This window comes from Gekko japonicus, unplaced genomic scaffold (genome assembly GCF_001447785.1).
Source record: "Gekko japonicus isolate JY-2015 unplaced genomic scaffold, Gekko_japonicus_V1.1 scaffold182, whole genome shotgun sequence".
NCBI lineage: Eukaryota > Metazoa > Chordata > Lepidosauria > Squamata > Gekkonidae > Gekko > Gekko japonicus.
The window spans coordinates 85,114-112,920 of NW_015173128.1; the positions used below are offsets into that span (position 1 = coordinate 85,114).

The window sequence follows — 27,807 nt, forward strand, 5'->3', positions numbered from 1 at the left end:
GGCAAATATCTAATTTTCATCCAATTCTATTTGTGTTATGCTACTTTTACATTCTATCTCATGTTCATATCACATTGTGACATTAATGTGCAATTAATGGGGGGAAACCCAGATGTATATTTTAATGGCAGTATGATAATTTTCTCTGATGTAATATTTAGCATCATATATATTCTGGTGCCTCGGAAAGTTATTGATTTAGATGGGGAGCAATTCTGTTATTTGTTTGTGGAGGGCAGGTGCAGTAAAGTGTCAGGAGCACGGATGGTGGTAACCAAATCTAGACATGGAGTGTAGGTTCTTCAACCCAGGATCCCTGAGGTCAGTGGCTGTGGGCTGAAGCAGTACATTGGTGATTTGATTCTGAAGTGAAGCAGGCAGAACTGTTCAGCTGACCAGGATCCTCACAGTTACGCTAAGCCTGACAAATCCAGAGGCTTCATATTGCCTGCTTACCAGAGCTCCTCTTACACCATCTGTCTTTGAAGAGGGTTCTGCTGCCTGAAGTTAACTAATCTCAAGCAATGAGATTTCTGGTTGAAGGCCCAGAATTCCTGGCACCAAGTAATATATGAGGTCCATAGTTGTTTATTATTGTTGTTGTTGTCTCTCTGTCTTAGACTATGCTCATGGCATAACACTTCTGAAGTATTTTCCACAATAAAGGCACCAATAAAACAATATTTGCAACACAACAAACTCACTTGAACACATGAAACTAGCAGCCTGAAAAATAAATCTCTCTTTAAGAATGACCAATACAAGCTGGCAATGCTCCCTCTAAGCTGTGGAGTCTTGTGAGCAAAAAACTACTTTGTGAGCTATTTGCATTAAGGTTGTAAGTGAGCAATTTGGCCACTGCATAAATTAGTTTCCTCTGGAACCATCGTTCCTGAGCTAAGACAAAAATGTGTGAACTGGAGGCTAAAAAAAACTGTGAGCTAACTCACACTAACTTAGCTTAGAGGGAACACCGCAAGCTGGCATGAGTCCCCCCCCCCATAAAGTCACATGGAGGCTTTCCCCAAAGTTTGTGTGATGGACTGTAGTGGATTTTCTCTCAGCATTCCCAGATCCTCTGTTTCCATTTGATGTCTTCCCATACTTTGGTCCCGGTCACATGGGCCGTAAAATGCGGGGGGGGGGGAGCGTGGCAGTTTGGCTCGGAGCAAAATAACGCACGGCTGCCCGATCACAGGTCCCGTCGAGGTCCCGTGGGTAGGGGCAAGGTGGCGATCACACAAAGATCCTGCAGCGTGGCAAAGAAGTGGCGTGGCGCAATCTCACCAACGATACGCACGATTCTGCGGAACAACAGAACTTTCGCTTTCCTCTTCATGCGCATGCACCGTTGGGTGCTTGTGCGCATCCTGTGGAGACTTGGGGGAAAAAAACCCTGTTTGCGACAGGACATGGGCGGGCTCCGGATGCCACGGACTACCACTGGAAATGCGATCAGACGCCAGCCCTTGCCCCACGATTTCTGGAAACTAGTACCTTGGAGGTACTAGTTTTTAACTCCGCATCTTCGGCGGCAAGCCTCAGGTTCGCCATGGGAGCTCTACGCTTCCCAGATGTTGTGGTGTGATTGCGCCCAGAAAATCCACCTATCATCCGTCTCAGTAGCGTGGCTAATGCTCCGTGTGACCGCAGCCTTTCTTTGTCATTTCTTTCTGCTCGAATCATATCAACTTTGGTCCAATTTGAGAAAGCAGAGAGGAATGACAAAGAGACTGCAAAGCGACAACCAATGGAAAACAAGGATACAAAGAAACTTGGAGAAAAACTGCTGCAAGTTGGTACCAGAACCAGTTTGGCGTAGTGGTTAAGTGGTTAAGTGCGTGGACTCTAATCTGAGAGAACTGGGTTTGATTCTCCACTCCTCCACTTGCAGCTGATAGATGACCTTGGGCAAGCCATAGTACTGTCAGAGCTGTTCTGTCAAGGACAGTTCTGGAAAGAACTCTCTCAGCCCCACCTACCTCACAGGGTGTCTGTTGTGGGGAGGGAAAGGGAAAGGAGTTTGTAAACTGTTCTGACCAAGTGAAGGGTGGGGTATAAATCCAACCTCCTCCTCCTCCTCCTCCTTCATGAGAAAACCCTATAAAAGAAACAGAAATAGGTGCAGAAAAAACTACCTAATCACAGCAATCAAAGCAGTCAAGGATCCAAGACTATTAAAAAAACAATAATCCCAAGCCTGGTTAAAAAAACCCCAAAGGATTCTTTGGGAGTGGTTGTGGCCCACTGGCAGACTGCCTGTCTGGCATGCTGAAGCTCCCAGGTTCAATTCCAGGCATCTCCAGTTAAAAGGACCAGGCAGTGGGTGATGTGAAAGACCCCAGTCTGAGACTCTGGAGAGCTGCTGCCAGTCTAAGTGGACAATACTGACTTTGATGGACCAATGGCAGGCCCGAAGCTAGTGTGGTGGTGGTGGCGGGGGCGGGGCTGAGGGCAGCACCCACTATCAAATTAGCCCTTCTCAAATTAGCATTAGTTACTGGACAGGGCTTTCCACAGGAACAAGCCAGTTCGAGGCCTGGAAATCTGAGAAGGCGACTAAAGCACACGGAGATCTTCTGGAGCCGGGCTTGGAGGCAGAGATGCCACTGGGCTTCTCAGCGAATGAGATGGCCTCATGGCTGCAGGTGGCCTGGGAGGTGCACAGCTTCAACTCCGTGGCCCAGCTGTGGGACGGGAGCCACACTTGCGTGTGCTATGGCATCTACCTGACTGCAAGCTGCTGGCTCCACAGACACAGCAGGGAAGCCAAAGCCAACAGCCAGAGCCTGGCCATGGAGCTGCTGCTGGGCTTAGGCTGCCTGCCACTGTCTCACTCCATTGCTCTGGGACAGGCGGCTGTGCAGCCCTGCAGCTCTCCCGATCAGGACTGCCTTCGCTCATGGTGGCTGCGGCTGGCTGGAGTAGGCACTGAGAGCAAGCTGCCCCAACTGAAAAGATCCAGTGCCCAGAGAGCTGTTCTCTAGATGGGGACCAGCCAGGTGCACTCCTCTCCCTCCCCCTCACTTCCTCTCCCTCCCTAAATTTAATTAGTGTGCCCCCCCCTTACAGAAAAATTCCTGGCTATGGGCCTGTTCCCAACCAAACACTTCCCCGGCTTATCCCGATAGAGACTTTGCCAGAAGATCATACAACGGTTTCCCCTCCCCTTGACACCTCCCAAAGGGTGGGAACTCTGTGCCTGAAGTCATTACTTGCTTTGGAGGCAGGGAGGGGTGTGCACAGCCTAGGGTTGTGAAGTGCCAACCACTTTGCTCATGTGTTCTGCTGCAGCATGTGTTTGTCATCCGGGAGCGTCCAGAGACAGTGTTAATAGACCTGATCCAGAGAACAAAAGATGCAGTCAGAGAACTGGACAATCTGCAGTATCGGAAAATGAAAAAACTGCTCTTTCAGGAGGCACACAACGGACCCACAGTTGAAGCCCAGGAAGAGGAGGAGGTAAAAGCAGAGGAGGCGGGGAGGGGAGGGGAAGAGGAGGCTGAATGATTAGCAAAATGCCAACAGTCACCACAAGATGGGTTGACTTGGATGGGGCTCATTTACCATCATGCCAAGCCACAGAGCCAGTGAGCCTGTTTAGCCTGTGTACAAAGGGAAAATTGCCTTCTGAGTTTGGACAATTACTTGCACTTTCCCTTTGAAAGCAGGAGTGGATTTCCACTGCCCTAAAGCGTGGCCTTCCCTTGCTGTTTTATACATCAGCAGTTCACCTGGCAACCTTATTTCTAGCTTGCTTGGAAGTATCATTTTCTAGCAAAACACAACCCTTCCATGTGGCATTCCCTATTGGAAGAGACACCTGAAGCTGACTTATACTAAATCAGATGACTGGTCTATCCAAATCAATATTGTCTGTCCTGACCAGCAGTGGCTATCTAGGGCTGAGGTGTTGAATTCATTTGTTATGAGGGCCGGATCCGACATAAATGAGACCTTGTTGGGCCGGGCCATGTGTGTCATAAAATGTAATGCCAGGTAGCGGAGATATAAACTTTATAAAGGACACAAACACAAAGGGTTTTTTTATTTAATTTAAAATAAAAACATGCTTCAAACATTAGCACTCTTGCAATATTTTCTTTATTTAACAGTGTCTGATAAATGACACCTCTTGCTCTGAATTATTGCATCAAAATGTCTGTGCTGTTGCAATCCTGAGTATGCTGTTCAGGTATGTATCTGTAAGCTGCAAACCTAGGATGACGCAGCAGCAGCAGAACTGGAAGAAGCAGCAGAAGACTGCCAGTTCCACTGCAGGCCTGAAAGAAGCCCTCCGGGGGCCTGATCTGGCCCCGGGCCACATGTTTGACACCCCTGATCTAGGGTCTCTGGCAGTGGTCTTCCACATTACCCACTACCTGACCATTGGAAATAGAAATGCGTATAAAACTCAAACTTCTACAAGAAAAAACAGAAAGAGGAGGGCTTGCATTTTCAGATTGGCGTTTATATTATTATGCAGCATCTCTGGTTTGGATTTGGGACTGGATTCAAATGACTGATCTTAGAATCCTAAAAATTGAAGGTTATAATTTACTATCAGGATGGCACGCAATTCTTTGGTATGATAAAAAAGATTATCACACCCATTTTAATCAACACATATTAAGAAAGGCTTTACTAAAAACATGGATGGAGATTAAAAAAACTTTTTATAGTAAGATTCCAAAATGGGTTGCCCCCTTAGAGGCTTTTTCTAACCCAAACTTAATGAATGAAGCTAAATCTTCGACGTATGAAATTCCTTTAGATAATAGAGGTGATCTTAAATCACAAGAAACGCTTAATGCGCAAGGTATACTATTTACCTGGTGGGAGAGAAATCAACTGGAGTCTAGGTACTCTAAAGATAGGCAAACCGGTTTTTTAAGAGAGAATTCAGAGCTAGATAAAAGGTTATTGGGTAGTGGAAATAAACTTATCGGGAAACTGTATAATTTTCTGTTAGATTATAAAATGGCTGATGAAGAAGTGAAAGCGTCCATGATATCATGGGCAAGAAATATAGGGCATAGTATTGCGTTAGATGCTAAAATATATGAAAGCAGTTTCTATGAAGGAAAATCTTTTTAAGATGTTTCACCGATGGTATTTAACCCCTGATAGACTTGCACGCTATACTCTATTTCTTCTGATAAATGCTGGAAATCTAAAGCTAAAATAGGCTCCTTTTATCATGTATGGTGGACTTGCGAAAAAATAAAAAAAAATTGGAAAGAAATTCATAACATTATAGTGCAAATAATGAATATCAATCTTCTGTTTGAACCTGAAATGTTATTATTGAATCTTCGACGTGGTCTCTGTGCTTCACACCCATGGGATCTAGTGCACACGCGCTGGATCGATCGGCATTGTAGCAAGCTCTTTAACGGATTTTCGCGCCCAGCCCTCGGGCATGTGCAGGAACCCCACCGCGCATGCCCAGAGGGATGCAGCGTCATCCCGCCAGTTTCTTTCTTTCCACCACGTTGGAAAAACCTTTTCTTCGTCGGTTCGATGGGTTCTCTTTTTTGGCTATTTGCTTCACAGCTCTTCAGATTTTTTCCTCAGTTTTGTTCCTTTTTCTTAGCTTTCTTCGTTTGTTCTTCAAAAAATAAAAAAGTTGTTTTTGTTGAGGGGCAAGTTGCCTCAGTTTGGCCTTTGGCTCCCCCCCAACCCCTTTTTTTCTTCTCCCTGTTCTATTTTTTATGGAGAAGTGGGGCTTTTTCAACCGCTGCAGGGGTTGCGGCAGTAAACTAGCTCCACCTGACCGCCACACCCTCTGTATTTTTTGTTTGGGGGAGTCTCACCGACCTGAGTCTTGTCAGCACTGTGCTAGGTTTTCAAACCAGACACGAAAAAAACGAGCTGCGCACCTTAAAGTGGCGCTTCTTGAGTCGGCATTACATCCCCCCTCAGTGATGGAGTCCGAGAGACCATCAACGGCTCCGGCATCGAGGCCCGCCTCTGACATCGCCCAACTGACATCGAAACCACCGGCATAGAAGGCGCAATCCTCCGCTTCCACGCCGGTGAAGAAGAAGTCCAAGTCGTCACGTATGGAGCTTAAGTCCGCAAAAAAGGGCTCTTCTAAGTCCCTAAAGGCGGCAAAGATGGGGAAGGTAGCGGTGTCTGCACTGGGTGATGCCCCTAAAGTGCCCCCCACTCCAACGGTAGTATCGGCATCAAAGGCCCATCCTGCTCCATCGATACCGACCATTCAGCTCCTGGACTCCCCTATACAACAACTGGAGCGTCCTTACTCCGATATCGAGACTGTGGAGCTCCTTAGTCGTCCTATGGATGCAGAGCCTTCTCCCTCTCCTTCCCTCTCCATCTCCTCCCTCAGAGGCTCCCGACATCGATACACATCGGAATTGACACGCCTCTAGCAACACGCAGCGTCACCCTCCACGTCTGTTGAACCTGTCGATATCGATGACTGAGTTTATAGGGACCGCTCTCAAGGGCATGCTTTGTCCCCGAGACAGACCCGATCCAGAAGTCGATCCCCCCGAGTCTTTCTCCCCCCCCCCTGTCTTGGGATCAACGCCAACTGAGGTATCTCTATGGGGGCTATCCACCATCCATGCCGTGGTTGACTCCGGCGGGCTATTCCGACTGGGATTGTTACTCGACCCACTCTGCTCACAGATCAAGGTCGCCCTACAGATCTAGACCTTCAGCATCTCTGTCTCGTCCTCCAGCCGATGACCCTTCTCACCATATTCCGGAACCCAGTTGTCCTTCCAACCCCCAAGTCGTTCCACCAAAGATTTTAACAAGTCAAACGGAAGTCACTCCAATCCAAATGCCAGATCAGGGCTCCTCTGATTCCGCAGAAGAGGATTCTGATATGGAGGCCTCTGAGGCTCACACCTCCCCTGACCACAAGTCTCCTAACCAAGCTGTCGCAGATGATCTACCTATATCCCCATCCAACAATCTCACTTCCTATGCAGACCTCGTCAAAAGAATGGCCCATTCGCTAGGTCTCTCAGTTGTTCAACAACAACCACAGGTTACAGATGCCATCTTCGATATCGTGCAACTGGATACCTCCACTAGCATAGCACTGCCCATGTCTACGGTCCTTTTACAAGCTGCGAAAGCACCTTGGGTGAAGCCTTCATCAGCCCCAGTGTCAACAAGACGCCTGGACCACATGTATAGAGTCCAGGAGACAGGAGCCGAATTTTTTTTCTCCCACCCTCAGCCGAACTCGATGGTTGTAACATCCTCGTCCAAGTCCAAACGAACGCACTCTGCACCTTCTGACAGGGAAAGTAAAAAATTGGACACGTTTGGGAGACGCTTCTACTCCACGGAGTATTGGGCGTGAAAACCACTAATTACTTAGCCTACATGAGCAGGTATCAATACACTCTGTGGGAACGCTTTTCTGAACTCCTGACGCATCTCCCAGAAGACAAGCTTCAGGCAGCCAGAGTTATTCAAAAGGAGGGCATGGTACTTGCGAAGCAGCAGATCAATACTTCCAAACATGCCCTAGATGCTTCTCAAGAACAATGGCCTCAGCTATAGCTCTAAGACGGCATTCCGGGCTCCATAATACCACCCTGCCACAAGATACTAGGTCTTATGTCGAAGACCTCTCCTTCGATGGCCTTGGTCTCTTCAACAGCACTGCCGACTCCATACTCCAAGATATGGATAAGAGCATAAAGGCCTCTCGCGCTCTATGGTTTTCATCTTCCACGAGGCAACAATATCACCCTCGCACTTGGTCTAGGCGCTGGCAAAAGCACACTCCGAATCGTCAGTCTCCTGACAGACAATGGAGACCGTGTACGTCTTCGGGAGGCCAGAAACTCACCTTTCAAAAACCCAGGTTTTGATCCGGTCAACAATCTTCCTACACTAAGCAGGCGAAGTCTTCCAAGCAGGGCTTTTGACTTCCCTCCCACCAAGTCAGCTCAAACCCGTCTTTCTCCCTTCTTTCACACCTGGCGTCATATCACAACGGACGAATGGGTGCTGCCCATCGTGACCCGAGGCTACCGTATCCATTCCACCAGAACCCCATTACTCCTGTCGTCGTCTCCACACCCCCTTCCCCACCTCTCCTAGAGGAGGGGTCTGTCCTTCTGCACAAAGGAGTCATCGCGCCGGTACCACCATGTCTACATGGGAAGGGGTTCTATTCCCGCTATTTTACAGTTCCAAAGCGAGATGGAGGCGTTCAACCGATTTTAGACCTAAGAGCGTTGAACTGCTATGTGACCTACCACCGCTTCCGCATGGTGTCCTTGCAGCAGATTATGCCACTCCTGCAGAGAAACGTCTGGATGGCCACCCTCGACCTCCAAGACGCATACTTCCACCCCTCCCACCGCCAATACCTACGCTTTGCAATTGGTCAACAGCATTACCAATATGCAGCCCTGCCATTTGGCCTCTCAAGCGCCCCAAGTGTCTTCACAAAGACTATGATTGGCTCCTGGTAGCATCCTCCAGGGACGCCCTGGTCTCAAACATCAACGAGACACTGGCACTCCTGGAGAACCTGGGCCTACAAGTCAATCGGGGAAAGTCTCAACTTCAACCGGTTCAGAAAATACAGTACATAGGTGCCCTACTAGATTCCAAGACATGCATAGCTTACCTGCCGCAAGACAGAGCGGCAGACATCATTTACCTAGCCAATGTCGTCCGTACCCAGCCTTCAGTCACGGCTTTCCAGATACAGAGGCTACTTGGCCTTAATGCCGCAACTACGTCGTTCCTGGTCTTTGCCAGATTAAGAATGCATCGCCTACAACTGTGGTTTATCCGCAAGTTCAACCCGACGGAAAACGCACATACCACCGTCCTAACCCCTCCTCCCAACATACGAGTCCCTTTACTTTGGTGGACTGTTCCTTCCAATCTCTTCCAGGGAGCACCTTTCCATCGTCCGTCACCCCAAATCACCCTAACCACGGATGCCTCCCTGTCGGGCTGGGGTGCCCATATGATGGGTCTTGTGTCGGAGGCAAGTGGAACACTCACGAGCAAAAACGGCACATAAACTTCCTGGAATTGCTTGCAATACAGTTGGCTGTCATGAGTTTCCTACCGCTGATCAAGGGGAAACGTGTTACGGTCCTCACGGACAACACCACTGCACTCAGTTATGTCAACAAGCAAGGAGGCACGGTCTTCCTACGCCTTTGCAACCTTGCCATCCAGTTGTGAGACCTTTGCATCGCCCATGACATCTTCTTAGTAGCCACGCACATCCCAGGGCACATGAATGTGCAGGCAGACCATCTAAGTCGAGCAGGACTCAGTCTCCATGAGTGGGAAATGAACCCAACCTACCTCCTCCCACTCTTCCGCAGAGGGGGGGGTTCCCCAAGTCGATGTCTTTGCCACCAGAGCCAACAAAAAGTGCCCTCTGTTCTGCAGCCGAGGCGGCAGGGACCTACAGTCTCTAGGGGACGGTCTCCTCTATCCGTGGTCCCGGGAACTTCTCTACCTCTTCCCTCCACTACCCCTGCTTCTGAGAGTGGTCCGCAAAATCATCAGCGATGGAGTAGACTGCATCCTAATAACCCCGTGGTGGCCGAGGCAGCCATGGTTCTCGACCATCCTCGAATTGTCATCAGGGGTCTACCACCAATTTCCTCCAGCACAGGACCTCCGCTTCCTGTCCGACTCCCCTCTCCTGTACCACAACGTGCCACAGATGAAGTTGACGGCCTGGAGAATAGCGTCAACAGTTTTTCCACCCGTGTAGCAAACGTTTTGCTAAACGCCAGCAAGCCTACTATGCGAAAGTCGTACCATTACAAATGGCAAAGGTTCTGTTCCTCCTTGGGTGACGATGCCCCTCGAGCCACCTCCGTGGGTCTTGAGAAAGTTTTCGAATTCCTCCTGTCCCTAGCTGACTCGGGACTTTCTCGCTCCTCATTAAGAGTTTATTTGGCTGCGCTTTCGGCTTACCATGTTCAAGTTGAAGGATGCACACTGTTTTCACATCCGCTTTCAAAACGTTTTTTAAAGGGACTGTTGTACCTTTACCCTCCCATCAGAACTCCTGTCGTTCCCTGGGACCTTCCTGTAGTTCTTCTTTAGCTCACGAGGAAACCCTTTGAGCCACTCGCAACTTGTGACCTAAAATTCCTGTCGTGGAAGACGGCCTTTCTGGTTGCTGTCACCTCTGCGAGGCGAGTTGGAGAAATACTGGCTTTCAGACATGACACGCCTTGCTTGTCCTTTTTGCCAGACGGTGCCCGCCTCGTACCTGACATCTCGTTCCTGCCAAAGGTAGTGTCAGAATTCCACCTACAGGCAGAGGTCTTCCTCCCGGATTTCTTCCCGGCTCCGACATCCTCAGAGGACAGACTGTTACACACCTTGGATGTGAAGCATGTGTTCCTGTTCTACCTGAACAGAACCCATCCGACGAGACGTGACTCCCAACTATTCATCTCGTATGCACCATCAAGGCTGTGGACTCGTCAGCGCCTCTCAAAGTGGATTGCGGGGCTCATCCGCCTCTGCTACCTGATCGCCAAACAGGCATTGCCTGGCCCTATCAGGGCCCATTTGACCCGAGCTGTTGCAGCTTCCACTGCCTTCCTCCAGGGAGTTCCCTGTTGGACATTTGCAGAGCCGCTACATGGGCTACGCCTAACACCTTCATAAGGCGTTACGCCCTAGACGTCCGAAAGAACTCTAGTACCAACATGGGATGTCACATCTTGTCTTTGGCTATGCCAGCACCCTCCTCCAGGTAGGCCACTGCTTGCTAATCTCCCATGGGTGTGAAGCACAGAGACCACGTCGAAGATAAACAGGTTGCTTACCTGTAACTGATGATCTTTTAGTGGTCATCTGTGCATTCACACCACCCGCCCTCCTTCCCCGCTGCTGTCAGCGTCTACATTTTCCATAGGGGTTGATCTGCGGCGGTTCAAAGGAACTGGCGGGATGTCCGCGCCCACCCCTCTGGGCATGCGCGGTGGGGTTCCTGTGCATGCCCGAGGTCTGGGTGCGAAAATCCATTAAAGAGCTTGCTACAGTGCTGATCGATCCAGCACGTGCACACTAGATCCCATGGGTGTGAATGCACAGATGACCACTCGAAGATCATCAGTTACAGGTAAGCAACCTGTTTATATTATGCCAGATATATTACAGAAGAAAGATGTTTATCTATGTACACATCTGGTAACAGCAGCAAGAATGATACTTGCCAAACATTGGAAGAAAGACGATTGTCCGACTCATAAAGACTATGTAACTAAGATTCCGGAAGTAGCAGAAATGGACGATCTGACCTTGAAAATACGTGGAAAAGAAGATGGGACTTTTCAAAATATATGGCGAAAATTCTATGAGTGGTTGGACCCACACTCATAGATGGTTTAAGCTTTCCTGATGTACTTACAGTCAATAACTTATGTATACCCGGAGAAGGATCTTATTTTAATCAATTGTTTATTTGTTTTTTTTGTTTGAGGTTTGTTGGAATTCAAAACAATAAAAATAAGGGCTTTGCCCGTAAAAAAAAAAAAAAAAAGGAAATAGAAATGCTGAGGATTGAACCTGAGACCTTCTGGATGCAAAGCATATGCTCGACCATTGGGGCCAGTCCCCAACACTTGCTCAGTCTTGGGGGTCTTTCCTGGAGCAAGGAGCTGTATAAAAGTGATTTGTTCCTCGAAGAACTACTGTCTAACTATCTGTGGAATGTGGGCGTAGTCATTACAGTCTTTAGTTTATAGCAGCCCTGGTAGTTAATAAGAACGGAGTGATATTTACAAGGGTGGCAGGTGAATCAGGCCTGTGTTAATATTCTTACCCATGAACACCATCCCTGGTAGGTGGAGGGCCTGTGTCTCAGTGGTAGAACATCTGCTTGGCATGCAGATGGTCTCAAGTCCAATCCCTGGCATCTCCAATTAAACAGGATGGGGTAGGAAGTGATGTGAAAGACCTACGCCTGAGACTCTGGGGAGCTGCTGCTAGTCTGAATACACAGTACTGACCTTCATGGACCAACCATCTGATAAAGTATAAATCAGCTTCGTGTGTATAAAACCAACAGATACCTGCTAGATCCAAAAAGACTTGCACACAGCCTTTGTTAGCTGCTGGTAGATATTGTTCAGCCGACGAGGGACTAAACAAAGAGCAAACTAGCTCCGAAAGGCCCTTCGTGTTATAAATGCAGTGGTTTTTTTCCTGCTAATCCAGCAGTCACCCCTTTCTCCCTTTAGGATCAAGACCACAGTGCGGGCCGGACAGGAACAGTGAACAGTGTTGGCAGCAACCAGTCCATCCCTAGCATGTCCATTAGTGCCAGTAGCCAAAGCAGTAGTGTGAATAGTCTTCCAGATGCCTCTGATGACAAGAGCGAGCTGGATATGATGGAGGGGGACCACACCGTGATGTCAAACAGCTCTGTCATCCACTTGAAGCCAGTAAGTCAGACTGGTTCCTGGGGAGCTCAGGGGGAGAGGCCTTCGATGCCTAGCATTTCTGTGGGGGAGGGACCGATGTATGTTTGAAACCGCAGTGCAAGGTTTCATCACAGGCAGCATTGAAGAGGGATTCTGCTGTTTGTGGGCTATGCAAACTCATTGAGGAGGGGAGTGGCCAGATATCTGGGCACAGGTGCCCAGATATTTAGGGAGGCAAATAGAAAAGGGATTCGTCATCCGCCTAAAAGGAGGACGAAGAACAGTGATCCCTTTGCCTGAAGATAAAGAAATTATTCTCTTCTGGAGAGAGCATCTTAGTGGACTGATCAAGGCTTTGCCTAAATGAGGATGTCTCTGCTCCTGTACGACTGGGACATGAAATTTTAGGTGGCTGTCCTGCAGAGTAAGGGGAGAACTGGCAGGCAGGGGTATATGTGGGTGTGTTTTCACTGGTCAAAAGCTTGTTGAATGTTGGCAAGATGTCACAGCTCATGGAAGGATGTCACAAGAGAGGTCACAGGCTGCTGAGCGAATGCTCCTGCACAAAGACTGTGCCTTTGCACACCTCCCATTCATTTCATTTGGGGCAGGAGAACTTCCCTAGTCAGCTGTTTCCCACACACACCGTGGGTCAGATCAGTCAGATCCCGCTCTGCTGCCCCTGCCAGAAGCCTGCCATCCAGAGGATCCACCTCTCTTCTCATTGTTGGGCTGCTTCATGCTGGGAATGACCCAGGGTCAGCAACGGTTTCCTCCTCTTGATGTGGGTTTCTGTGGATCCTTTCTGGACAGCTCATAATCTCACTAAAGCAGCTGTAACTTTACATTTTAATGTTTCCTTGAGAGTCTGGCTGTAGCTTCATGGTGGTATTTTGTTGCTAAAATATGTTTCATTACCTCGGTGATGATTACATCTGTGTGTATGGCTGGCTCCTCCATTTGAGGGGGCCTGGTGAACTTAGCCTTGTGACTTGGAAAGAATGCCGAGAGCATGCTGGTGTGTATGGGGATTTAGGGGGTTCAGTGGCAATTGCCCATTACAAGTTTTGAAACCTCTTTCTGCAGTTGACGTGTCTCTGGTGTGCAGTCATGCGCTTGTAGCTGCAGGTCTGTAAATGAAGTGCCAAATCCTGCAGCTGATGAGGTTTTCCTTCCCCCTCCTTTACAGTTTTATAAATCCAGTTGGCTGGCAGCAGTTGGCTTTTCAAAGTCTGTGATAGCAAAATGGTCAAGGTGCAAACACGGGTGTCTGTTAATACTGCTACTTCTCCCAAGGATGAAGAAAATTACCGAGAGGATTCAGACCCAAGGCTGAGAACGTCAGAACCGCATTCTCCACCCCAAGTGTCTCGCCACAGGTCCCATTACCGCAACCGAGAGCACTTTGCTACCATACGCACAGCATCACTGGTAGGCTGACATCTTCCTTCTGTGGCAGTGGTTTAGGCACTTGGCTAGAGACGGTCATTGTGAATGTTTGCCAGAGCCCTGTGCATGGTTGACAGGTTTGCTCCCCCTGCTCCAAAAATATAAGATAATTCATGTAAAACTGCCCCCAGTCCTATCCTGTAAATATGTCAATGAAGTCTCAGTATCTCTCATCTAATGAAACTAAGCCAGTTTTAAACTCTTTATAAAAGATGATTAAGGGACTGGAGCACATCTCCTATGAGGAATGGCTGAAGTGTCTGGGACTTTTCCATTTAGAAAAGGGATGATTGAACCGGGGAGATGATAGAGGTTTCTAAAATCATGCACAGGGTAGAGAAAGTGGGCAGAGAGAAATTTTTCTCCCTTTCCCAAAGAACTTGAACTTGTAGGGCATCCAGTGAAGCTGATGGGCAGTAGGTTCAGAATGGACAAAAGGAAATACTGTTTTGTCATCTAGTTATTAAAATGTGGGAATCTCTGAAGTAGTGGTGGCCACAGGCACAGAGTGCTTTAAAAGAGGATCAGACACGTTCATGGTGACTAAAGAGAACTTCCACATTCAGTGGCAGTAAACTTCTGAATACCATAGCTGGGAGACAACATCAGAGGAAGGCCTTGGCCTCTGTGTCCTGTTTGTTGGCCCTCTATAGTAACTGGTTGGCCACTCTGTGAGACAGGATACAGGACTAGATGGACCACCTCATCTGATCCGGCAGGGTTGTTCTTAGTTCTCATTTCCCTAACACTAGCACAGTTTTTAATCTGCTTTTCCTTGGAGAAATCAGAGTTAATTCTGTGAGGTGTCTCTGTCAACAGTGCTGCAGCACTGGATGCTCCCAGACTGTTCACAGGATTTGTCATCTCGGAGCCTCTGGTACTGAAACTGGGAGATATTAATTGTGGCCTTTAAGAGGCCAGGTTTTGTTCATCTGTACTCAGATGACATTGAAACAACAAGACTGCTTTAGGAATTAAATGGGCCTTTTGAAGTGTAATGGAGATAGCGCCAGTCTTAGTTCAAATTTGTCACAGCTGTCATAGGTCACCCATCATCTTCTTGTCAATGGTAAACTTTCCTCTGCAGATACCTGATCCAGTAAAGATGGCTGAGTGTCGCTTCTCAGAATGCTCTCCTATGACTCAGGGCTGTTCTTTGTAAGAGTAACGGGGTTCTTTTGGGTGTGGTGGCCAAAGGAGAGGAATAATTTTACTAGTCGTGAGTTGCCCCTAAGATTTGTGACAGCAATTACTTGTGTGCACATAATGCATGTTTATTTATTTATTTATTAGATTTTTATCCCGCCCTCCCGCAAAAGCGGCTCAGGGCGGCTTGCAACATTAAGTAAACGTGAGTAACCGTGGCCTCTGTCATACCCTGTCTTCCCATAGGTAACTAGGCAAATGCAGGAACATGAACAGGATTCAGAGCTCCGCGAGCAGATGTCTGGTTACAAGAGGATGCGGAGGCAGCACCAGAAGCAGCTGATGGCCCTGGAGAACAAACTGAAGGCTGAGATGGATGAGCATCGCCTTAGACTGGACAAAGACCTCGAGACGCAGCGCAACAACTTTGCGGCAGAAATGGAGAAACTCATCAAGAAGCACCAGGCAGCCATGGAGAAGGAGGTAAAGATTTATTTCTCCTGGTCTGCTTTGCAGGTGATGCTATTTTGAGCTTGCCGCCTCCCTTTTCTGGAGCCAGGCTGGTGCTTTGGCCCCAGATGCGACTCTTTGCAAGAGCCGGATGTTTTCTCTGCTAACTTTGAGGGTGGAATATGAACTAGGAAGGAATCTTGCATCACTGTGCCGGCAGCTTTATTTCATGTGTCTGTGATGAGAGATGCATTTACTTGTAGTTGTATTTCTTGAGTATGCCTTTTTCTCCTGGGCTTGGTGTAGGCAAAAGTAATGGCCAATGAAGAGAAGAAGTTCCAGCAACACATTCAGGCCCAGCAGAAGAAAGAACTAAACAGCTTCCTGGAGTCCCAGAAGAGAGAGTACAAACTCCGCAAGGAGCAGCTGAAAGAGGTAACTTTAATGCAAGGGCTCCTGAGCATGAGCACTATGGAACATTAGTCTAGTTAGCAGTTCTGATTGACAGCCTAATAGATATTGCAGCTGTCATGCAAAAGCTGGCCCTATTAGCTGTGAGGGCAGCTTTGTTTAACAGGGCCTTTGGAACAAGGATCACATTTGCAAGGAGATCCTTTGTTTTCTTTGGGTTGTCCTGTAAAACCCAAGGAGGAAGATAGGTAAAGGTTTCCCTTGCTCGGAAGCTAGTTGAAAGCTAGGGGGTGGTGCTCATCTCCATTTCTAAGCCAAAGAGCCAGTGTTGTCCAAAGATGTTTCTGTGGTCATGTGGCCGGCATGACTAAATGTCGAGGCACACGGAACGCTGTTACCTTCCCACTGTTACCTTCCCACTATCTACTTGCAATTTCTTGCTTTGAACTGTTAGATTGGCAGGAGCTGGGGCCAGAGACGGGCGCTCACTCCGTCATGCGGTACTAGGGTCTTGAAGTGCCGAACTACAGACCTTCCGGTCTGCAGCCCAACATCTTAACCTCTGAGCCACGGCAGCCCTCAAGGAGGGGGATACAGCTCCATATTATAATGTGCATGGCCAAGCAAAGCACTAGTCCCAGAAATCTGTATCTTGCAAGCCTTGCACTTGGAATAGGGAAAAAACTTCTCAAGCCAGGACTCCTGTGTTTCTGTGGAAACACCTCTCTTGGGTGTGTTCATGCAAACAACACGATATCCTAACAGATAGAAGGCGTCACTCTTGTTGCATGTATCAACTTGTGATTGGTTCAGGCATGTACTCTTGTGCTCATCTGGGGAGTTCCTTGCAGTACCAAGGAATGCAGAGGTGTGAAGCTTTTGGATTTTTTGCAAGCTAAACCAGTCTGCTGGTGTGTAGCGGGGAGCCTGTTTCTTTGTTTTGAAACAGCTCCATACCGCCTTTCTTCCCTCAGGCCCAAGGCAGCTCTCAGCAAAATAAAACCATTACAGACTGATAGAACAATTAAAAGGGAAAAAAAATCAAAACGAATATTTAAAACCCATTTCAGCACAAAAATTAGATCAGCAGCAGCAGCAACAACACAAAGCGTAGGGTGGAGGGACATCAGTGAGGGATTAAAAACTTGTTGGAAGAAAAGTACTTAACCTGGTGCTGAAAGTCATTGACAAAGCTAAGTAAAGGGAGAGGCCAAGAGTATTCTGAATCCAGGCCTGTAGCCAGGATTTTGTGGCTGGTGGGGCAAGCCACAAAAGTCCTCAGTGCAGAAAGAAAAGCCATTTAGCCAGTAGAAAGCTTTTACCAGGATAGAGCTCTAAATTGGAGCCGCTTTAGAGGACAGTTCTCAGCTGCTGCCAGTTAATCACTTCTGCCAGCCTAAGCAGCAATTCTGATAACAAGCCGGCAGGTGGGGGTGATGACTTCAGTAGTCAAGAAAGCTAACACTTCGGCAGAAAAACTCTCTTAAAGGAGACCAGTTTCTTGGTACAGAGTTAGAAGGTATCCTAGAGGTCACCTTCTCCACCCCCTTGCTCAGTGCAGGAATTAGTCAACTACAGCACCCCACTCTGCTTAAAGAGGTGCTTGCCTTTAAAAAAATGTTTTAAAATTCTTGAAAAAAGTATTTACAGGAGAAATTCTTGCGGCGCTGTGACTTTAAGAAAGGGGGCGGAGCCCCAAAAAGCCCCACCATAGGGGCCTGTCTTGATCCCCGCATGGAGTGGAGGTTAACTACTGAAAACACCATCTGCCTCACTCGTAAAGGTGGGGGGCACAAATTGGGACCTCCAGTGAAAAACGTATTGACTCAGCAAACTTTAATGGAGGTAGTCAGTCCCAGGCTGTACAGGGCTCTGAAAGTAAAAACCGCCCCCTTGAGTTGGGCCTGGAAACAAACAGGCAATGAGCAAAGGCTTCTCGGGATATAATAGTCTTATGTGTACTCCGCACCTGCTGGCAGTCTCGCAGTTGCATTCTGGGCTACCCAAAGTGTCTGACCCACCTTCCAGAGCAGCCCCAAGTAGTCCGTGCGAGAGAAATCTGATAAGCTTACCATGCCGAAAATCACTTTTCTGGTATTTTAGGAGCTGAATGAGAACCAGAGCACTCCCAAGAAGGAGAAGCAGGAGTGGCTGTCCAAGCAGAAGGAGAACATCCAGCACTTCCAGGCAGAGGAGGAGGCAAACCTGCTCCGGCGGCAGAGGCAGTACTTGGAGCTGGAGTGCCGCCGCTTCAAAAGGAGAATGCTGCTCGGGCGTCATAACTTGGAGCAGGATCTCGTCCGGGAGGTGCGTATGGCGGAAGTGGAGAAACTCTAGGCTGTTTGGTCCTGTAGCCCAGTGCCCACCAAAAGCCAAGCTGTGTCTCTCTGTCTCTCGGCTTACTTGGTGCCGTGTTGCACCTTTGGGTTGAGTTCTGTGCCTGCCACTTCTTGTGGAAAGGAGTACATGGAAGCGGAAAAATACTTGCTTTTTGTCCTGGGCCATGGCTGAGAATACCTGTATTGGATCACCTGTAATTTACTTACTTCATTTATACCCTGTCTGTCTCCCCAATGGGGACCCAAAGAAGTTTACATCATTCTCTTCTCCTGCATTTTATCCTCACAACAACCCTGTGTGGTGGGTTAGACTGGGAGTGTGTGGCCCGATCTTGTACACACCACAGTATGCAGATTAGAACAGGGATATATTTTGAGAACTGGCATTGAAGAGAGAGAAAAAACACCTGCCTGCTGTAGTCCCTGGGATCTTTCCCATAGCCTTAGCAGAGAGTGATGCTTCCTGCTGTTGCCCGTTTGCATTGGTTGACTTAGTGACATCCCAAAGAATCTTGATTGGGGAGGGTTATTTCTCAAGCTACTGGAATCCCTTACAGGTAAAAATCATGCTGGAAAATGCACAAGGCATGAAGCACTTTCCTTATAATATTTTTTATCTTTTAGATATTTTTACCCTGCTTTTGTCTTCATTGGGGGGAACCCAAAGTGGTTTACAACAATGTTCTCTGCTCTGTTTTTACAAACGAAGACTTAAGTGTTTGGAGCTTCTTAGGAAAAAAACTTGGGGGGGGGGGAGATGAAAGCACAAGGCAGGCTTATCAACTTATGAATGATGTGGAGGCCTGATGGAAAAATGTCTCTTAATCTCATGAAGGTAAAACTTGATCACTCGAAGAAGAAGAGAAGATATTGGATTTATACCCCACCCTTCACTACCCAAAGGTGTCTCAGAGCGGCTTACAATCTCTTTCTCTTCCCCTCCCCACAACAGACACCCTGTGAGGGAGGTGGGGCTGAGAGAGCTCTGACAGAAACTGCTCTTTTTCAAGAACAGCTCTTTTCAGAACTACCACTTGCCCAAGGTCATCCAGCAGGTGCAAGTGGAGGAGTGGGAAATCAAACCTGGTTCTCCCAGAGTAGAGTCCGTGCACTTAACCACTACACCAAACTGGCTCTAACCACTACACCAAACTGAAGGTTTGAAACTACACCAAACTGAAGGCTGAACAACCTAAGTACTGCTTTTCACAAGAAATAATTCACTGCCCCCAAGAAGTAGGGATGGTTGGCCACTAGATTACATGGCTTAAAAAAGAAAGAACTGACAGATTTGTAAATCACTTCTCTGCTGACAGTCCTGATGGTGAAATGCAACTTTAATGCTACGTGACAGGATCTGGGGACAAACAACAAGGAGGGGTGGACTCCTTCATGCCCTCCTCATGTGTTTTCTCTGAGACATCTGGCTGGTGGCTTTAGGGAGCAGGACGTGGGGCAAGACGGGCCTCTGGTTCAGTCCCACAAGCCAGCTCTTCTGGTGTGAACCCCCTCACACACAAACACATACTTAAATGAGGGACTAACAACCATGTGTTTGTGACCCAGGAACTAAACAAGAGGCAGACCCAGAAGGATCTGGAGCACGCCATGTTGTTGCGCCAGCATGAGTCCATGCAAGAGCTGGAGTTCCGGCACCTCAACACCATCCAGAAGATGCGCTGCGAACTGATCCGCCTGCAGCACCAGACAGAGCTCACCAACCAGCTGGAGTACAACAAGCGGCGGGAGCGAGAGTTGAGGCGCAAGCATGTCATGGAGGTCCGGCAGCAGCCCAAGAGCCTCAAGGTACTTCTGGGCCCTTGTTAGTGGGAAGTCCTCTCCACTTGGTTGTTGACTGATGTGGTTGGAGAAATTACCAGACCTTGGTGGTCCATGTAGTTAAAGCCACAGTGGACAAAAGGGGCAGCAGCCCATGGCAGTAATGTGATGTACTTGTGCTCTGTCGTTGGCTACCAGGTACGTCGAGCGAGACTTCAGGTCCCATGTAGCTAATGGTAAACTGGGCTTCTTGTGTTCTGTGCTGAAGTTCTGCACCAGAATTCTATGCTTTGTTCTGTCCAAAGACAAGCTGAACCTGCAGCACGTACAGAGGGTTGCGACTTAAGAAAAAATTGAGGCTAATTTTTTAAAAGCTAGTTTTCAAAATATTCTGAGTCACAGGACAGGGCCAGGAACTCATGTAGGCAACTGAGCACCCTCTTTACCATTTGACACACCGGGCAATCCTCATTTGCTTTCAAGCATGCCAAAAACTTACTTTCATGTAGGTAGGAAAAATTGTGTCCATGCTGGAGGGAAGGATAAGTAACTCTTCGTGATTCTGTGGATGGCAATGCACAGCTGCTGTGGGTTGACGCAGTTTTGTCTGATTAGTTCCAGTAACTAATGAAAATTTGGCATGCAGTTACAGGGCATTGGTTTCAGCTGATCCTCCCCTTTTTCTTTTGTTTTCGCCTTCCTCTGTGTAAATGCTTCCATCACATTGTAAACAAAATAAACGTTGAGGGTGTTGCTTGCAGTGGCCAGTGAGGGGGCCTTGAGCATGGGAAAGGTCTTGCCCACTCCAGAAGGATAAGTGGCCTTTTTACAAGCCACCAATTCCCCCCCCCCCCCCGATACCTGGGTAAAATGGTTCTCCTGCAAAGACATGATGTAAGTTCTTGCTATTGGAGTTGAACTTGATTACAAAAAACTTGGGGGCGGAGAGGCAGTGGAGTCACCAAAATGTTCCTTGATAAATAGCTGGCAACTGTGTAGAGAGGCACTGGGCCAGATCAAGTTAGCCAAAGTTACGCAAAGTCTGTCACTATTCCTGGAAGTACTTCTGTTGTGTCTGGCAGCAGCTACAGCCTTAAGAATGGCTGCCCAGTCCTGAGGGGGGGGGGGACACAAGTGTTTCACACCAACCACTGGGACCAAGAACGGAATGAGGTCTTGCTTCTGTCAGTCACTTTGTATGCTTGTGTTGCCTCATGTTGGTCTTCAGAGAGAATAATGATCATTTCATAATGATTTTGAGAGCCTTAAATTATCATGCAGATGAACTCCTGCCGTGCAGCGGGTGGGCCGGAATGATCTTGTTAGATGTCTGGCTGGGAGGCTTGCTCCTTGCAGTTAAAGCTTCTGGTCTTGGAAGCTGCAAATAGAGCTTCCCTCTAAGTTGAGTTAGTGTGAGCTAGCTCACGGTTTTTTAGCCTTCAGCGCACAGATTTTTGTCCCAGCTCAAGAAAGATGGCTCCAGAGCAAACTAATTTATGCAGTAGCCAAATCGCTTGCTCACAACTTTAATGTCAGTCACTCACAAAGTAGAATTTTGGCTCACAAGACTCCACAGCTTAGAGGGAACATTGCACCCATGGATGTTTTCCCTTCAATTGATGTGTCAAGCTTTCCTTTCCCTCCCCCTTCCTTTTGCAGGGATTGTGATAAGGGTGTACTCTACCTTAGACTGACCACTTAACACGTGGGTCCTGCTTTGACAGGTCAGTGGCCATCATTAGTGCACCTGGTAGCCACGTGGAAGCTGGAGACACATTTTGAGACTGCACAGTGGTGGATATCTCATTCTTTCACCACTTGGTATCTGAGTTGGAGAAGTCATTCCTGTGCTGGCATCCAAGCAACTTCGTCAAAGCATGTTTATGGGCCTTGTCCCATAATTCATTTTATTTGCTTTAGCCCAGTTTTCCAGCCAGTTGGGTCGACTGAAGTTCTGCAATCCACCTCGACTCTCCACGAGAAAGGCACAGTATAAATTAATAAATACACATTTTCTCCCCTAGTCTAAAGAGCTCCAGATAAAGAAGCAGTTCCAGGATACTTGCAAGATCCAGACCCGGCAGTATAAAGCCTTGCGGAACCACCTGCTGGAGACCACACCAAAGAGCGAGCACAAGGCGGTCCTGAAACGGCTCAAGGAGGAGCAGACCCGGAAGCTGGCCATCCTAGCGGAGCAGTATGACCACAGCATCAACGAGATGCTCTCCACGCAAGCAGTGAGTTTCCACCAAAGCTGCTGGTTGGAGTGTTACGTGTGCTTGAGAAAGAGAGACTGTGGGAACATTGTGGCCCATGGCGTCCCCTCTTTCCGATCCCTTCCTGATATGCAATGGGGAGTGTGTATTTATAGTCTCTCATGTATCTTGTTTGATGTGAATTTTAGTCTTAACTGTTTTAACCTGTTTTACCGCTATTGCATATTGTGCCTATGTGGAGGGATTGTCCAAGGATTAGGTCTGCAGAGCCTTTGGCAAGCTGGGGACTCATTAGTTAGCTTCAAACAGATGGCTCTTCAGGCCTCTCCTGTCTGCAAGACCAGGGCTATTTTTGGGCAGGAACGCACAGGAACGGAGTTCCGGCTGGCTCCCAAGTTGGCCACATCCAGCAGGAACTTATTAGCATAATAGGCCACACCCAACAGCAGGAACTCATTAGGATTGGCTACATTAGGGGTGTGTGGCCTAACATGCAAAGGAGTTCCTGCTACAAAAAAGCGCTGGGTTTTGACAACAAACAAGGTAAACAGAATAACAAGCAAAAGGTGGGTGTGGCTGGATGACCACACTTCTGGTAACATGTGGGTGCGGCCTAATGTGCTAATGAGCTGTGCTGTCAGGGGTGTGGCCCAATATGCTAATGAGTTTCTGCTGTTGGGTGTGGCCTATTATGCTAATGAGTTCCTGCTGGGCTTTTTCTACAAAAAGAGCCCTGTGCAAGACTATTGCTAAACTGTCCTGCCTCAAACCTCTGCAGTGCGTACCCCGACAAATGGCGGCTTCTCTCTCTCTCTCTCTCTCTCTCTCTCTCTCTCTCCCCCCCCCCTTACCCCCTCAGAGAGGGGGTTACAAGCAGCTGCCTCAACAGCACATACCCGTCTCCATCTTTTTTTGCAGCTGCGACTGGACGAGGCGCAGGAAGCAGAGTGCCAGGTTCTCAAGATGCAGCTGCAGCAGGAACTGGAGCTGTTGAACGCTTACCAGAGTAAAATCAAGATGCAGGCAGAGGCCCAGCATGACCGGGAGCTGCGTGAACTGGAGCAGCGGGTGTCTCTGCGCAGGGCTCTCCTGGAGCAGAAGGTATGATGGCAGATGACGCCGACAGTTTGGAAGCTGCGTTGGCCACTCTGGTGGGGGGGGGGTTTGGAGGGGGATGGTCTGGGGGTGGGAATCTGTACATGCACTGAACGTAACATGAAAATTACTCAACGCGCATACAAAAACAATCAAGTGCATAGTATATGTGGATTGTGCATTCACTGCAACATGGGGACAAGATGAAGGATGTGAGTTCTTGGTGCCAAAAACATTATAATCCTGCACCCGGACTTTGAGAAAATGCTGAATTCTGTACACTGTATAAAGTGTACGCAAATTGAGGGAATGTTCATAATCCCTTTTTATTTTCACACACTTTATGCTCTGACACCGATTATTTTGTGCAGTTTTGATGTTGCCAACCGTCAGGTGTACTCACACACACGTGTACTGCCATTTTCACTTGCTGGGTATCCGCTGCTGATTTCCCTAGTTCCCTGACAAGATTCTTTTCTGTCCCCCCATCCCCACTGGCTGCAGCACTGCAAAGCTCACTGCACAGACATAGTCAGAAGGGGAGCCAGGAGGACACTTAACAACTGGAATACTACACACATACCCCTTTCAGAGTTCCCTCTAAGCTGAGTTAGTGTGAGCTAGCTCACAGTTTTTTAGCCTCCGGCTCACACCTTTTTGTCTTCGCTCAGGAAGGACGGCTCCAGAGCAAACTAACTTATGCAGTAGCCAAATGGCTTGCTCACAACTTTAATGCCAGCAGCTTACAAAGTAGAATTTTTGCTCGCAAGACTCCACAGCTTAGAGGGAGCATTGACCCCTTTGTTTCTGCTGTGTGTAAAGGGCAGAGTGTCTGAACCCTGGTGGCACGCGGTCTTAGAGAGCCCGTCGCCTCCCCTTCCCATTGTGAAGGAACTGGAGGTGAGTAACAAGAGGCGGAGGATCTTGCCCACCAGTGGTCATTGTCTCCAAAATGTGGCTGAATTGGTCCTGACTGGATGACTTCTGAGAGCAGCCCAGAACAGTCTCTTTGTTCTCTTTCACCTAATTTCTACCTGTGCATCTCTCGTTCTGAAAATGCAGGGGCAGCATGATGTAGCTCCCACTGCCTGCCTCGTTGGACTCTGTTACGGAATTGTGATTGGTTGCTGGGAAGTCAAAAGCCTATCCAGTGTGGTGCGGGACCAACATGTGTTTACTGAGGGTGGTGACTTTGCTTTTGCTTTAAACCTGGGTAATAACCTGTTTGGGGCAGGAGGATTCTGACTAAGCTTTTTCCCAGCTATGCCCTTGGAGCTAACTCAAGCATAGGAGATTTAGTTAAAAAATCCGTTGTTCCCCAGCTGGTGTGACTGTAGACAGGATTGCATGAGTGAGTGCAGGTTGCTTTCCTGTGTTCTGTCTGCAGGCTTTGACTGCCACTTGGCAGTGTGACTAGTAAGAGTCTGTGCTGCTTTGCTGAGAATCCTGATGGTGTGTTGGATGCCGTTCCAAAGAAACTCTTCAAAAAATATCTCCATTGTCTTTTTATATCAAAAAACAAACACACATGCTCAAAGCTCATAGCAGCTTCCATGAAATAATGCTCCATTCTGAAGCCTGGATTTAGGCCACATATAGGCCTGACCTGTACCTATTACTAACACCTGTAGGCCTGACCTGAAAGCCACGCAGGTTTAATACTACAAGCAGAACCATCCTGTATCTTGACTTTTGGCCTCCAGGATGATATCTGGAGGTTTAACTGGCCTGCTGTTGAGGGGAAATTCCAGGCGCTGTTGTTTTTAATAAAAGGTTGAGTGTTCCAGTGTGTGTTTCATGAATGATTACGGCCTCTTAGTATCCATATCTAAATAGAAACCAGAGGGTGTTTAAAAACTTCATCTGCATCAAAGCTCCCTCTGCAACTTTAAAGCTGGGCTTTTGGCAAAAGAAAGTTATTTCATTCTTACATCTTCTTTAGAGTTAATCCAGGTGACAGAATGTATTGCCCCAGCAGGATTCTGTAGCCTCAGTTCTGCAAAGGCAAACAAGCGGCACATACCTTACCCTTGGAGTTCTAAGCTCCTTGAATCATTAGTCTGTTGCTCCTCCAGAGAGCACACTACTCTCTCACTTCAAGTTCTCCCCACCTGCCCCAGCCCCTTTCTGTTGCTTGTGAGCCCTTGAGTATAAACATAGCTGCTTTGGATGGACACCCCAGTGCATTTGATGAAGTGAGCTCTGACTCAAAAGGTTACGTGGGAATAATTTTTTTTAGTCTTTAAGGTGCTGCTGGACTCCTTTCAGTGTTGCTACAACCAGCTAACACAGCTGCCTCCTATAAGAGGTGGCTATCATCTTCCCAAGACAGCACATGTGCTGCTTGGTGGAATGAGCATAGAGATTTCATGCACAGGGCCCTCATGGTTTAGGTTGTGTTGCTGTTTTGGGCAGAGAGCCCTGATGGGCTGTCCTGTAATTCACTGCCACAGGAGGTGGCGGCGGCTACAAGCATGGACAGCTTCAAGAGGGAACTGGATAAACATATGGAGCAGAGGTCCATCAGTGGCTATTAGCCACAAGGTATAGATAGGAACTCACAGGTTGGGGCAGGTGACGCCCTGTACTCTTGGTGCTTGGGGGAGGGGCAACAGTGGGAGGGCTTTTAGTGTCCTGGCCCCCCTGCTGGACCTCCTGATGGCACCTGGTATTTTTGGCCACTGTGTGACAGAGTGTTGGACTAGATGGGCCATTGGCCTGATCCAACATGGGCTTCTCTTATGTTCTTATGCATTCTACCTCAAGCATCACTGAATAATTAGAATTGTCTGGCAAAGGTCTGTGCCTTAGAAAGACCTGATGTCACCTTCTGGCAGGAGAGAAGCAGCCGCACCCTGTTCCTGCTGCAGTGTTCTGTTAATAATCTCTGAGCATGACTGGGTGTGGGCAATCAGACTGAGTCCAATAGGTCAGTGTATTCATGGGGACTGCCAGGGCTCTTTTTGTAGAAAAAGCCCAGCAGGAACTCATTAGCATAATAGGCCACACCCAACACCAGGAACGTATTAGCATATTAGGCCACACCCCTGCCAGCACAGCTCATTAGCACATTAGGACGCACCCCCGTGTTACCAGAAGTGTGGTTATCCAGCCACACCCACCTGTTGGTTGTTATTCTGTTTACCTTGTTTGTTGTCAAAACCCAGGGCTTTTTTTGTAGCAGGAACTCCTTTGCATGTTAGGCCACACACTCCTAATAAAGCCAATCCTAATGGATTTCTGCTGTTGGGTGTGGCCTATTATGCTAATGAGTTCCTGCTGGGCATGGCCAACTTGGGAGCTAGCCGGAACTCCGTTCCTGTGCGTTCCTGCCCAAAAATAGCCCTGGGGACTGCTCTTTGCTGTGCTGGGGAGCCACAGCATATGGTCTGTTTTAAGACGGTTGCATCATTTACCCTTCCTAAATACCACCTTGAGGTATGGAGAGAGAGCACTTGCCTAGGTGGGATCTGACTAGAAGGACTTCTTCCTAGCCCAGCCTTTTGTTTCCAGTGGCCAGATATCTCTGGACACCTGCAACACAGGGCATGAAGACTATAGCCATGCTTAGTCTGTTGCAGCCAAAACGGAGTGTGCTGTGTGGCACTTTGTATGTTGTAGGAGAGAACTCTCTGACCAGTTCATGAAGTGGCTTTAAAAAGGGAGTGGAGTGGTAGGGGAACTGAGCTTGAGTTCATACGATGTTCACCCAAGGTGACAAAGACAAAACTTAAGGAATGCAACAGCCATGTGACCTAATTGCGCTTGAAATCTACATAGAAGAGCTTGGATGACTGCAGCTATGCATCACAAGGAAAACTGTACTCTGGAGGCAGAAAACCTCAGAGGCAGAGGTTAATTACCTTGGCCAGGTAAAGATTTGGTGAGCACTAATCCACCTGAGTCCCCTTCTCAACTCTGCTGTGCTCCCTGCAGCATTTCCTGTGGTTTTCAAAACAAAGACAGGGAGTGTCAGCTGCACCCTTGGAAGTTGTTCGGTGGACAGAATGGTCTCCCAGGAGGTCAGGCTTCAGTGGTGAGAACTCTGCTGCCTTGGGGATGAAGGCATTCCAGGCATCGAGTGCCACATTAGAGGGTTAGATAGTGATGAAGTGTGTGGTATGTGAGTTAAAACTGGAGGCACAAGGAAACGATTGCTTTCAGAGTGTCTAAAGGTGCCAGTTGCAGAAGAAGAACCCTTGCCCCCTCTTGTTGACGTGAATCACACTTGGCACTGGAAAGAGGCAGGTGCCCAGAGCACTGAATTATGCAGGTCCACACCAGTCATTCTTCTTCACAAGTGGGTAACTCTACTCTGGCTTGAGGAGTAGTGAGATCAGGTATGGCCGGCATCGCACATCATGCACATCGCACATCATGCCTGGTTCTTTGGGCTTACAGGAGCCTTGGATTACTTAATAGCTTTATTTTCTCGTAGCTTGCGGGCATGCCGTTTGGGAATTCCTGTGCTAAACTGTCCCCCCCCCCACTCTGTCCCCCCCC

General features: G+C 48.2%; 1 protein-coding gene across 1 annotated transcript in view; it reads left to right on the forward strand.

Moving 5' to 3' along the window:
• The first annotated feature begins 2,603 nt into the window (after positions 1 to 2,603).
• The window catches only part of LOC107119537 (serine/threonine-protein kinase TAO1-like), a 28,218-nt gene continuing 3,014 nt past the window's right edge, over positions 2,604 to 27,807 (forward strand). Inside the window, exons 1-10 of the mRNA XM_015422027.1 lie at positions 2,604 to 2,924; positions 3,187 to 3,462; positions 12,237 to 12,440; positions 13,716 to 13,850; positions 15,261 to 15,497; positions 15,771 to 15,899; positions 17,979 to 18,182; positions 19,781 to 20,020; positions 22,018 to 22,230; positions 23,128 to 23,310. Coding sequence (XP_015277513.1) covers positions 2,604 to 2,924; positions 3,187 to 3,462; positions 12,237 to 12,440; positions 13,716 to 13,850; positions 15,261 to 15,497; positions 15,771 to 15,899; positions 17,979 to 18,182; positions 19,781 to 20,020; positions 22,018 to 22,230; positions 23,128 to 23,310 — 2,142 coding nt within the window. The remainder of the gene's footprint in view (positions 2,925 to 3,186; positions 3,463 to 12,236; positions 12,441 to 13,715; positions 13,851 to 15,260; positions 15,498 to 15,770; positions 15,900 to 17,978; positions 18,183 to 19,780; positions 20,021 to 22,017; positions 22,231 to 23,127; positions 23,311 to 27,807) is intronic.